Source organism: Alligator sinensis, unplaced genomic scaffold (assembly GCF_000455745.1).
Source record: "Alligator sinensis unplaced genomic scaffold, ASM45574v1 scaffold628_2, whole genome shotgun sequence".
Classification (NCBI taxonomy): Eukaryota; Metazoa; Chordata; order Crocodylia; family Alligatoridae; genus Alligator; species Alligator sinensis.
The window spans coordinates 1,929,271-1,942,915 of NW_005841833.1; the positions used below are offsets into that span (position 1 = coordinate 1,929,271).

General features: G+C 44.2%; 1 protein-coding gene across 11 annotated transcripts in view; it reads left to right on the forward strand.

Moving 5' to 3' along the window:
* Positions 1–13,645, forward strand: part of PITPNM2 (phosphatidylinositol transfer protein membrane associated 2) — a 177,835-nt gene that overhangs the window by 121,917 nt on the left and 42,273 nt on the right. For all 11 annotated transcript variants that reach the window (XM_025198266.1, XM_006015129.3, XM_025198257.1 and 8 more), the window contains 2 exons: positions 1,524–1,757; positions 10,556–10,882. In XM_025198266.1, coding sequence (XP_025054051.1) covers positions 1,524–1,757; positions 10,556–10,882 — 561 coding nt within the window. The remainder of the gene's footprint in view (positions 1–1,523; positions 1,758–10,555; positions 10,883–13,645) is intronic.

Below are 13,645 nucleotides of genomic sequence, written 5' to 3' on the forward strand. Positions count from 1 at the left end.
TTCAGTAGATCACTTGTGGTTTTTAGGCAGATGAGTTATCCTGTCTGTAAAGTGGGACAACACTTCCCTAACTCGTATGGATGCTGTGAGGATTAAGGCTTCCAATGATCTTTGAGATACCACAACATGAAAGCTCCTGAAGCTGTCATTTTTTAATTTCTTTTTTAACAGCATACAAGCTTTGTCAGCAAGAAGCTTGTTTCTGCCTAGACTTCCCGGATCTTTTCCACTTTCCCCTCTGTGTCATTTCTGTGCTGAATTCCTGTTTGCAGCCGCCTTAGCAGATCAGGGTAATGAGCCTTATAAACTTTGTAAAAAGAAATTGGCAAGTGTTATCCTGGCTCCTTTCGCTTTTCCTAATGGCCAGTCCCCTTAGCATTTGCAGTAGACCCGTTGCGTGGGAGCGAGTGTCAGCTATTATAGTTGCACCATATTAAAGCATCGCTTGCGTATGAAACTGCCGAGATTCTCAGGTATTGATTTGAGTCGTGCTTGGCTTCCTTTAGGAGCTGTGTAATTAGTGATGATCAGTGTCCATGAGCTATGAAGGCGGCCACCTAGTGGCTGCTTCACCTTTTCCTTCTTAACCACTCCTGAAACACTGTGTATCGATGGACCAAGAGAGATGGCAAGATGCAATTTTACTTTAATTTCTGTAGGCTTGAATTTCTATATTTTCAACCAGGATTAGCGTGTTCTTGTCACCAAATGCCAAACCTGCCTTCCAAGCCTTTTGTGAAGTAGATTGACTCATTCTTAAATAGACTTGAGTCATGTTTCCTCATACAGAACTTATCAAATGGCCTACCATGTCTCAGGAAATAATGGAGATGCCACATTTTCAAACCTGAGGTTTAGATGTCTCTACCATTGTTTTCAGGTTCATTTGCAGGCCTTTTAGGATATGTTCATTAGTTCTGCAAGGCTGGTTTTCCCCTCCCCCTTCATTGCTAAAGTGTATATTAGATCATTTTTCGACTTAAAAGGCAGAAAATGTAGATTGCATAGTCTCTGCAGTATAACACCAAAAAAAATGAGTTTAGTAAGCTCACACCCAGGGTATGGTATTCAATAGCTACTGTCTGTTCTATGATATTGTTAGAAAAGGACAGTTGTATTAAAGCCTCTGAAGTTAGGCAGCGCTTTACAGCATTTTGGGTGGCATTAGCGGATATGAAGGACAGAATATATGAGAGCTGTTTGCAGCTGAAAAGATATAATAGATGGACCTAAAGCATAGCCTCTCTGGGCCAAAATATCAGCTAGGGGTGAAGTCTCCATTTACTTAAAACTACATGTGCAAGTTCCTTTGCGAAAGTCATCATCCTTACGTAGACAAATATAAATACAATTAAATATCTGTTGTTTAAGGGTAAATTTAAAAAAAATCGCTAAATTGTTTTAATGTTTCTGGTAATCATCAAAGGAAAAAAAAACCCAAACCACCTTTAAACATGGGGGCTTATATTCCTTCAGGGGAAAAAAGAAACTTTTTTTTAATGGCTTGTGTTCCTTGCCTTTAGATCCTATTGATATTGTTAAAGACTCTATCCCTCTACATGAATACAAGGCGGAAGAGGATCCCAAGCTTTATAAATCTCTGAAGACAAGAAGAGGGCCACTCTCAGAAGACTGGATTGAGGAGTACACGAACAACCCTGGGAAATATCCGATCATGTGTGCATATAAACTCTGTAAAGTAGAGTTCCGATACTGGGGAATGCAGTCCAAAATCGAGAGGTTCATCCATGACGTTGGTAAGGATTTCCAGTCTTATTTTCCATCCTATTCCTGTCAAAATTTTCAAGTGATTTCCTAGCATTTCTCAGTTGGAGAGCGGCATCTATCACAGGAAGTAAGCAGTGTGTATCCAGTCTTCTTTCTATGCAGATGGGCTTAAGCGGACACTTGGAAACTCAACTCAGTGCTGAGCACACAATATTGTTGACATAATGCGAGTCTCTCCTTTTTGGCATATCAGAAATCTGGTCCTGCCAGTGCCAAGCAGAACAACTGTGGGATTGCTCACTGTAGTCAGCATTGTCCCGTTGTTTGCAATCATACTGTGCACAGCCCTTAGCCATGTTTGGCCACAGCTGCGTTCTGGGAATTGTTTCCAACCCAGTGTAGGCCAAGCCTTAAATCCTCCTCCTCCTCCTCTTCAGAAGAAGGAACGCATCTGTCACACATTCAGCAAGTGCTTTTCAAGGTCTGGTGCATTTTCTTCTATTGGGCCAGATCCTGAGCTGCTGCTCCAATATCAAGGAGTTGGTCTTCTCTGAGTCCCTTTGAAAAGGTTCAGTAAAGGGAAGGATTTGCCACTTCCTTTCCTCTCTTCCCCAATGTAGTTGCAGGAAATCGGATCTACTACTCCTCTACCCCTTCCCTCCCCGCTTTTACTTCCAAGAGGCAGGAGACTTGGCTGGTGTCTCTGCATAGTCACAACTTTGCAGCCCGTCACGCTGCAGTACTTAAAGCTCTCTACCTTCCTGTGCCCACACCTGAATGTGGATCGATGACTATTCTCAGCTCTAGTAAAGGCGCCACTTTGATTAATGAACACATTCTTAGATCAGTGCTTCTAGGGAAGGCAGGCTGCTGTTTGTGTTAGGCAGCATCCACTTAGTTATGTCTCCAAGTCAGGCGATAGTAGAAGGGTGGGTAATAATTTGTGCTTTGTCTTTGCAGAAAATCCATTTACAGTTTCTGAGCCTTGCCACAATAGGCAGGACATGTGACCTATCTGAAAATAAATGTCATGTTTACTTAAAACACTGCGGTCTGCCTAGTGCCCTTCCCAAAAGTCCAGACCTTAGAGCCATGTTACCTAGGCAGGGAAGAAGGTGCTCTCCTCTAACAGGCATGTTCAGCAGCATAGAAATGTTGCGCCCTTTAGATCCATCATCATTAAAGACTAATGGTATTGATGCATATTAAATGGAGCGAGTGGCCATAGATTGCACTGCTAATTAACTGGCTGGCACAGCCCCACCTTTTTTTTTGCCTAAATGATGTTTTCCTGATGTTTCTAGTCACTTCAGGTGCCACATTAAAACAGTCTTAGCACTGGAACGACGTGTTTCTGTGTTAGTCTGGCACTCCTTTCTGAGTTCTTTTCATCAGACAATTGTAAAACTAATGCAGAAACCCTGCTGTTCCCACTACTGAGCCATTCCAGTTGGATCTTATTTAAAATGACATTTGCATGGGAGCTGTTTTTCCCTTGGGTTTGCCTGCTAACCCTACAACAGGGTATGCCCCAAAGGGAACAGGGGAGATGAGCGTAACCTGCTTGAAAAATACGTGCCATACATTTTTCTTCCAGCAACCAAACTTAGAATTTAGGGTCTTCACTGGTTAATGTGGAGTTCGCTAGTTAAAATCGCTAAATTTTAACGTATTGAAGAGCTGACCTTCAGAAGATGTGGAAGCTTGGTTCAGTTAGGGGAACACCCCCTGAGTTGTGTGCTTATGTAAACTAGCAAGTTTTTTGTTTTTTTTTTTTTTTTTTTGAGTGTGCAGAACCACTATGGGAATGCTGGGGGAACAGGTTTTCTCACAGCGTTTTGGCACTACCAGCCTTTGCCAAAATCCATGTGTGCCATTGTGAAGTGAAAGCAACAGATAAAATTGGTTTGCCAGACTTTCTCTTAAATAAGAATTTAGTGTGGTGTGTTTTCCCAGCTTGGGGCAAGAGCGAAGACTCTCGGGGGAAAATTAGCAATCACACATTAGCACAAGTGAATGCAGTTGGAGAATCCACCATAGGTATTACAGGAAGCCCATGTTGGAAAGAGCTATAGGAATCTGCTGATAGCCACATGGCTACACACCTAATCCTGACTTGGAAAATGACTATTACAGTTACGTAACTCACTATCAAGGCAAATGGTTTTTTTTTAAGTATTATTTGTTCCTGGTTGCTTGAAACAAAACCTTGTTAAACCCTGGCACTTGACTACATGAAACCTCAATAGAAAATGCTTTAAACACTTGTCTCTTGGAAGGCAGGGCAGTCGAGAGCAGTGGGTATGTCCATGCTACTAAACCAATGTCTCAGAAATGAGTTTAGTACGTTCCAAGAAAAATGAAAGGGAAAGATCTTCATAATTGCATTTAAAAGTAGTTTTTAAAGTAGAAATGGAGAGACAAAATGTATCATCTTAATTCAGTTGCAGATCTTGAAGAACATTAGATTCCTTTAAGTAATGTTACCCAGCTTTTTGTTCACATTTAATTTTCCTATCTGATCTCGGCAATATTTCCTTGCTATTTGCAAAAGCTTCCTTGAATTTTTTTCTGCCAACATCATGCTGAACAACTGCTTAGTTGTTAGCATCGCAAAGCAGAGCAGTCACACTATGCTTTCTAGTCGGGACCATCAAAGGAAGGTCCCCCATTGTCTGTAATAGGCATCGATTGTTCTGCTAGAGTCAGTCTAGCATAAGTGGAAGCTCTTGGGCAGTCTCTCAGTCTTCCTTTCAGTTCATGAAGGAGTTGTGCATAAGTTAAATTGTGATCTCTTAGAAGTGCACTTGTGCATTTCCTACAAGTCTTTGTTCAGTTGATCTAATCCTTGCAGTGAGCCATGTCAGCTGATTGTCTGCCAATCCAGATCCTTATTGTTCTGTTGTGTTGATGGAAATAATGCATCTCTGATGAACTGAAGTGACTCTTAAGATGTATAAAATTGGAGAAATCTTTGAAGTGGAGAGAGACAATTAAATGAGTAGTGGATGTTAAACATGTGGGTAGTTAATGGAATCCCTGGTGTCAGGTGCGCCACATTTGTGGCTTATGTACCTGTGGCCCTCTCAAATTAGGTCCACTGGATCTATAACTCTTATATGGTGGTCCTGGCTAGCTTTGCACTTGCCCTACAGATCCCTTGCTTAAAGGTGTAACTCTCCAGTTTTTGTATGGGGAGTCTAGGCATCCAGCTTGTGCCGAGTCATGTCTTTGATTTGAGTCTACTATTCCACTCAGGAGTCGAGTCTTGCAGTGCTGATTTAGAGCAACACGTGAATGCCTCTCAGGAGCTGGATCTACAAGTTGTGCAGAGAGAACAAACCAATGGCCAAAGCAGGAGTAGAATCCAGGAGGCTGAAGTTATAATGCTTTGCAATATGTGCTATGTTAAACCAAGGCAGTCCAACTTCTAACATGCCCCAGGGGCCGCACCAGTGGAGGCCATGTGCTGTGCAGGCCAAGCCAGGTGCGCTGTGCAGCTATGACCCTCCACATTGCTGTAACACATGCCTGTGTGAGCACGAACTCCCCCTCTCCCCACTGCTGCACCCCATAGGTGTGATTCCCTACAGTGCAGCCCCAGACTCACCCTCAGCTCACCGCATGGCCTTGTGCCTTGGGGCAAAGGTAGGAAGTGGCAGATAGAGGAGGGTGGGGAGAGCCTGGAAACTCCAGCTGCCAGAGTGATACCAGCTGGGCAAGAGCCTGCATTGGACAGCCTTGCTTAAACTATGTTCCCCTAGGCCCGTGCTACACGTTACATATATTACACAATTAACTAGTTAATCGCACAATAAATTTAGACTGGCCACATGTCTAATGGCGTATAAGTGGTAAGGCACATGACTGATGAGGAGAGGATGAGGGAACTGGGTTTATTGAGCCGCAGAAGAGAAGACTGAGCGGGGATGGAATTGCAGCCTTCAACTCCCTGAAGAATGGATCCGAAGAGGATGGAGCTGGACTGTTCTCAGTGGTGGCAGGCGGCAGAACAAGGAGCAATGGTCTTAAGTTGCAGCAAGGGAGGTTTAGGTTTTGGGTGGCCATCATAGAGAACATCCTGATTTTCTGCTCCTCTGTCCTCTATTGATATGAAACCCGACGCCTTTATGTCCTCTATTTTTCTCTTGAAGAGAAAATACAGAGGACATAAAGGCGTCGGGTTTCATATCAATAGAGGACAACTGGACTGTTCTCTGTGATGGCCACCCTATTTAGGTTGGATATCAGGAAAAACTTTCTCACCTGGAAAAAGCACAGGATCGGGTTACCCAGAGAGGTGGTGGAGTCTCCATCTTTGGAGGTTTTTAAGGCCCAGCTTGACAAAGCTCTGGCTGGGATGATCTAGTTGGGGCTGGTCCTGCTCTAAGCAGGGGGTTGGACTAGATGCAACTTCCTGAGGTCCCTCCCAACCCTCTTTTTTTTATTCTATGTGCACAGTAATTGTGACACAATTAACTGGTTCATCATGCAGTCAAGTTAGAACAGCCACACGTGCAAAGTAATTATCTCACAATAAAAATGACTGTCCAGCTATAAAAGGAGCCAACCAACTATAAAGTTAGTGCTTGAAAAAGTTTAGCAACTCTGTAGCTGGTTTCTACCCAACTTTCATTTGAACCTGTAGCAGGGTCCTTAAAGTAAGCAGAGTATAACTTTGGCAGAAAGGTTGGGCAGGGAAGAAAACATGAATGTAGTTAAGATACAGGAGAAGTATAATGCGTGGATGGGTTATGGAACAAGAAGGTTAGGAAGGGAATGGCTCTGGAGGAGGGTGTAGAAATGTTCTCAGTCTGAGCATAGCAGTCGCCATTTGTTTGATGACTAATTGGAGAGTTGCTCCGTACTGTGATTGTCTGAGGCATTTGGTGCAGGCTACTGGTCTCGTCTGCTGTGCTCGCTGTAGGTGCGTTAGCATGTACCTGTAGAGCTGGACTACACTGATGTTCGCAGTGTTACACAAGGTTAGGTTTTTCACTTCTTCCACTAGCTTCATAACCTGTGCGTGCAGGTTAATTTCTTTTGTTCTTAAAAGCAGACAAGGTTCTTTGGGTAAATCTGATATCTTTTATTAGACCAACTTTTGTTCTTAAATGCACATTCTGTACTCTAGGCAATGCCTGTTCCAGTGCTGATGGCTGGAAAGCTTTTTGGGCAAGCCAGTATATTTTAGGTTGAATATATTTCAGTATAATTGCATATAATTGGTGTTAGAGGGTTCTTCTGCACACAGAAACATCATCTTCAGTGTCATGCAATGCTCGCTGAAATCAGAAGGATTCCAATATATTGATCTGGCACATAAAGCTCTAAGTGTTAGCAAGCAGCTTCTCTAAGTGTCTTAAAGAGTCTTAGAGACGTGTTGTGGACTTTACCACACACTTTGCACTGGCTGGTCTAAACAGGGAAGGCTAGAGGGGAAATAAATGCAAAACTTCAGGGTTACATTTTATCAGAAACATTCACGCAGCTCAAACTCTTATGACAAGGTTACGATATCTGTCGTGACGATCAAACAAATGAAGCGTCACACAAGGAAAATCAGAAGCCCTTTATCTGCTGCCAGGAAATTGCAAGAGTGAGTTATAAGATGCTTCTGGGACACGTCACTGTGTGCGTAAAAAAACAGCTGCTCAGATGTTCTTAGTCTACGCTGTGTTGTTGCACTGGACTTGCATTGTATTTGCTGTTTTATTTCAGCTAGCAAAACAAACCCTAAGCTAAGGAGGGGAAACTCTTTAGCCATGGAGAGAGCCACCCAACATCTTTGTGTTGATAGACGGTTCCAAGTTTTTCTTTAATTTGATTATAACAAGGATGGCTGGAATGAGTCAAAAGGCAAGTGATTAGTATTTGCAGCCTCCTGATTATGGCAAGAGCTGACCTTTCTTGAGAGTGGAAAATATTTTAATTAAATCAATGTGGAGAGAGGCTAGTTCATTCTGGACTAAAAATACTACAGTGATTTTCATTTTAGCCAAAAGGGAGCACTCCTGGAACAGGTGCTAAACCACATTAAGCACTGCCTGAGATTATTTGGTTTGCAAAAATGGCATTTGGTGCTTATCTGACAGGAGTTGTTTCCTGTGGATGTTTTTGTGATGGGACAAGTTCCCACTGAGCGTAGTGGGTAATTTGCCTCCGTAAGAGGCTGTAGAGTTATGCTCCCATTCTGCAAATGGAGGTGCAAATGAATATGAAGTAAGCGAGGAGAAGGTGACAGCTTACTCTGTGATTTTTTTTTTTTTTTTTTTTCCAAGATGAAAATTGCTTCCTATTCTCCTTTTCCATTTGTCTCTCTTAAAATAGAGCAGAAAAAGAGCTCTTTAGGAAATGACTTGATAGCAGGGACAGTCAGCTGCTTTTCTTTTCCCCTTGCATTGTTTGACCACTCTGTTGCGTTCCAGTCTAAAACTCTTCCAAGCGGAGGAACACAACCCTTCCCCAGCTTTGGCACGCTTAGCGCTGACCTCTACTCCCAAGTGACAGTGGTTTTCTCTGCCATGTTTCTTCCAATATCCCACTTTGTTGCAGCGCTCCTCTGGCAAGCAGGCATCAGAAGGCTCTTTGGTTACTTACTCTGATTGGCATCAGATCATATTTTTCCATATTTACAAGCAAAAAAGCATTTTTGTACCAGCAATCCCACAAAGACCTCTTGGGATCTGACGGCCAAGCTTGGAATCTTTTTGTGCTTGAGTAGGGAGGCTGGCCTTGGGGGATAAGGCACTGGACTCTGACCTGAGGTCAGGATTACATTCCCAGCTGTGACAGACCTCCTTGATTTTGGAAAGGTGACATTGCCCCTCTCTCCCAGTTCTTTAGCCATAAAATGAGTGCGATTGGTGATATTTCAAATGTGCTTAGAGATGAAGATAGTTCCATTGCTGGGGATAAAAAGTTTTTCTGCAGGTCACGGTTTGATTTCGCTTTGCCTAAAAAGTCTCAGTCTTTCCAGGTTTTGTCCTATCTCGGAGAGAGAGAAAGATGCAGATTAACTATCGTATTCCAGGTTGAATCTGTGGGCCTGATAAACAATGAGAAGGGGAAAAACATCTTTTTACTTATAAACTGAAAAGAGCTTCATCCAGAATGGCAGTTACACTGTGCAATGTCTTTTTCAAATCACATTTTTCTTTTACCAGTAGTATTTGGATCTCTACTCAGCCTGGTCACATGTATAGTCCTGGTACAAGCCAGGAAGTCTGCTCCCTCTGATGGAAGGAGGGATCTCAGTGTAATTCTTGTGATCCTAAGGGCTGCGATGTGAGTCAAAGGGAGGTGAAGAGGAATTAAAGGTGTGTGCCTTGCTGCCCCAAGGGATTTCTTGGGCTAATGATGCCAATCCATTAAAGCAAAGGTCTATGATCAGAACTATCCTAAGGCTTGAGAGAGACACTTTCAGAGAAGTTGAGCAGAGCAACTGATGTATTACTGTATACATGTGCAAGCAGAGGCTATCACACTAACGAGTCTCCTGAGTTTTGGAGACGATGCAGGCAGGCAGAGCTCTGAGATGGGGGTGAGAGAGGGTCAATGCAATCAGATGTGGTGTTTAAGGTCAACAACTATGTGTTTTTTCAGGGTGTTGTAACTTTCCTGAAAGTTGAGCTTTCCAACCTGCATTTGGTGTTAGGATGGCTATGGAGGAATGGAGGGCTGGTAAAACAAAAGACAACATTGGCTTTAGATTTCTGGTATTGAAAAATATATGTGCAGCTGGGTGTTAAATCCTCATTCATAGGTGCTGCTGAATTTCCAGCTGTTCTTGGGAAGACTAGGAGTCCTGTGGGGAGCAAACCCTGCCCTTGGCCAACAGCAGAGGGAGTGGAGGGATGGCTTCTGAGGTCTTTCCTCTGTGTGTTCTCCATGGTGCTGAGATCTGTATCCCATGTCTTGCCTTTTTTCCTCTCTAATTAATTTAGCAAACCTAGGACAGCCCCATCACTTCTGTATTTCATTATTGCAGCCAGCATGCCAAGGCCAAGGACCTCCTTGGTACAGCACTGCTCTGGTAGCTCTCAGCTTTTAATCCTGGCTCTGGCATGCATTCTCACTGTTGTTTTGAACGAGTCCCTCAGCCCATCCCTACTGAATTTCTCAATGCATTACATAGGGATAATATTAATTACCTACCTCACCGAGGGCCTGAGAGGATTAATTTGCTAATATTTTTTTTAAAGTCTTTAAAGCTGGAACATGCTGTGCATATGCCAAAGCTGTGGTTTTATTGCTCTGTGCTTCCATCAACAATAAATAAGATTTGAGGATGCAGAGTTTTCAAGTCATCCTCCATCGAAAATCCTAAATGACTACCGGTATATCTGCAAAGCTTTATTGTCATGATGAGGGCCGCCGTTGTGTCCAACCGATAACATTTGGATGCAGATTTCAAGCCTCCCAAAAATTCAAAGCAGAGGTTTGTCTGAGATTTTAGTTGCGGTTTAGAGAAGAGCCAGTCATGAAATATAGCTCTGGGCTTGGATTATGAGACTTCACATTTTTAAAATGGTTAGTGAAGCTTGCATGGATTTTAGCAGGTGCAGGCCTGGACCTGTTGTGTGTCACTGTAGCATCGACTCCGTAGGTATAAACCAAGTCAAGTGAGAGGACAGTGAAATGGCTAATTTGTATACAGATTCCAACCCCCACTCATAGCAGAGGGCTCTTTATTGCAGGTTGGTCAGGCTGGTATCATTAGTGCCACTAGATTTAATGCTGAGCTGGCTAGCAGGCTCTCTTCCGGAGGCATAACCTCTTATACTGTGTCAGCCGTGTTGGTCACTGGCATGCTGTTGCTTTGCAGGCCTGCGGAAGGTGATGGTCCGGGCACATCGGCAGGCGTGGTGCTGGCAGGATGAATGGTATGGGCTCACCATCGAGGACATCCGACAGCTTGAGAAGGAGGCGCAGCTGATGCTGGCTCAGAAGATGGCCCAGTTCTGCTTCAACGAAAATGAGACGGAGCAGCACAGCAACAAGGACTCTCCAGGCGAGAAGGATGCTGAAGCCAAGGCCCTTTCCTCTGCTGATGCAGAGCATGCCACGGATAACAGTGAAGCTGGTTCAGGGAGAGGGCTAACTAAGCAGTGGTCCACGTCTTCCAAGTCCTCACGGTCTTCAAAAAAAGGAGGTGAGAGGTTTGTAATGGGATTCATAACTAGTGACCCCATCCTTGGTCCGAGCATGAACTTGGCTGATGTAACACATAGGGCAAGTATGATCATGGCTCCCATCAGTACCGGATGCCCACAGAGATGAAGAGCCTATTTAATGCCATCAGTAGAGTTGCTCCAGGTATGTGTACACTGCCTCCACACTACTTTCAAAGGTGCTGCCAAAAACTAAACCCATTCACTCTGTGCCTCTCCTTATGCAGCATGCCTGGAAATAAGGCGGTAAAGTACACTCTTGGGTGCCCTCCACTGCTTCTCCGAGAGACAGATGTCTCAAAAGCAGCAGCAGGGGCCTCCCTTTAGCACTCCTTTATCCCTATTGCTGGATTTGGAGCGTACAGAGTGAATGAGCATGGCTTAGTTTTCAATAGTGACTTGAAGGGCTGTGCTGAACTCAGCATAGAGGTACCCTCCATCAGCCCCTATAATAGAGGCCTGTGCTGCTGGTGTGAAGGGTTCAGTCCTTCAGGGGACCTCTGCTTAGGGCTCAGCATGCTCTGTTGAGGCACATGCTAGAGCTGGGACTCCTGAAATTACAGATGGTGGAGTTCATGCCAACTTCAAAATTAAAGAAATTAAAAAAATTAAAAAAAAGATCAGAGGGGAGAGAGGAAAAGCAGGGACAGCTGTTAGAGGTGATCAGTGTTGAAAGAAAGTGGACACCAAGGGGAATTAGTCCCTGTTAGTAGAACGTCACAGAAGATTTTATAAAGCTGCATTCCTCGGGTGATCACCCTTTTCTGGGCTTGCTTCTGTCTGTTGTGAAGTGCCGGACCTATAGGAGGCACTTGGTAGGAGTAGCTATTAATTTGCATGCGTCCTGCTCTGGGTTTTCCTAGAATAGAGTTTAGGTGACAGGCATGCTCTTCCATGGTCGTTGGTAAATGTTACTAGTTGTCCTTTATTTCAGAGGACGCAGCTGGCTTCCAGGCTGCTGAAATGTTGCTTGCACAGCCAAGGCCCGTAATTGGCCATTTGGGAAGATAAGGAAGGTCGATTATATAGGTGAAAAGGGAGGCGAATGACGACTGCTGCATTTCATTGCTGTTGGTGCACTGTGGGTGTTTGGTGTTGAAGTATCCAACCCCGAGGAGATTGGCTGCCACCATGGATCACATTTATATTTCCTTTTAAATACCACATGGTAAAGTTTAACGAGGAAAAAAATGTTCTAGGAGCAGCTGTGAGGGTCTCTGAAAGGCTCAGTTTAGAACCATGAATGTCCTCTGCATGGTCACGTTTTGTTCAAGCATTCTTTCTGCTCACCATTTTCTAGGCCTGTTTGTTTGGAAAAGAAAGGGTTGAAGCCTGTCATCTTTGCTCAGTTTTTCTTCACTCCTTTAATCCTGAAAGTTTGCAGGGGGAGGAAAGAGAGGGTGACATGACATTCTGACCCACTGATATCATGGGGTGAAAGACCATGGAGGTAAGACCACAGGTGGTGGTCTTGCCTCCATCCAGTTGGGTTAGGCAGATGTCAGGAAAGAGCCTACGGTTCACTTCCCGTACCCATTACATAGCGGTAAAGCTGCCACCTGCCTTGTTTGCACTAGGCTTAGACAGTGGCAATGCCGTCTTTGTTAAAAAAAACAAAAAAAACCCCATACACCCTTGCCATCCCTTTCTCCACCCTTTCCCTTTGGTGGAGAATGTGGCTAGTAGAGGTAGGAACATTTCAGGACCTCAGGATTTCCTGTCAAGATTTTGGCAGCAAAGTCTGATTTCTTTTCTTTCCCTCCCCAACCCCTGTCAACCACCGACTGGCTCAGCTTTTACTGGAAAAGTGAGCGAAAGGAAAGAATTGCTACGATCTGGGGACTGTGTCACACAGATATTTTAGTCCTCCTTTATTCTAGCTTGAAGAAATGGCAGCACATTTGTATACATCAGCGTGCAGAGCGGGCAGGATTTACTGCTGCCTTTGACGAAAATGCAGCTCCTTCTCTTTCCACATGGCTGAGCTCAATCCGTTCTACACTGTCTGAGCGAGACCCCCGGTGGAAGCGGGACCCTTGTCACCCACCCATATATTATTACACGCTCTATTTTTAGCAGCTATTATGCGACTGCCTTGACGTCACTCCAGCGTGAATTAGCTCTGCTATGCCAATCTCACTGCTCGCTGCTCCCAGAGGGGTGGGTGGTAGGATTGTTGGGGGCTGCCGAACTGACGTGAAGCTGTAATTAGCTGCCTCTGCTCAGGGTCACAATGGTCTTTCCACATGACAATTAGGTAGTAAAATTAGAACGGGAAGAATTTGCCTCCCATATTTAACCCTGTTACAGGAAAAGAATAAATAGTTTTCATGCGGCCACCGTAAGAACGCGACCCGTTCAATGTCTTTATGCATGCTAAATGTAAATGTAACAGGCTACAGTCTGGAGCTGTGTTAGGTTATAATACTGCTGCTAGCAGCACTTCGTGTGCACTCCCTCTTCTGTAACACAGCCAAATTCATCATCAGCGAGTGGAACAGGATGAGAGCGAGAGAGCCCCTCTCTAGCTGCTTTGTGGACAGTTTTGACTGGATCTGATTTTATTTCCTGGGAAGAGGTCGGCTAAGAAGGATTCAGGGTAGATAGCCGCTATATTATATTTAATAAGCTGCTGCCATAAAAGATTTGTGTAGCACAGTGACCCCTGAAGTGGAAAATGGAAGGGAGCAAGTAGATGGGAGAGAGGCTCTTTCTCTCGCCCCATCAGTGTGGATCTTCTTTCC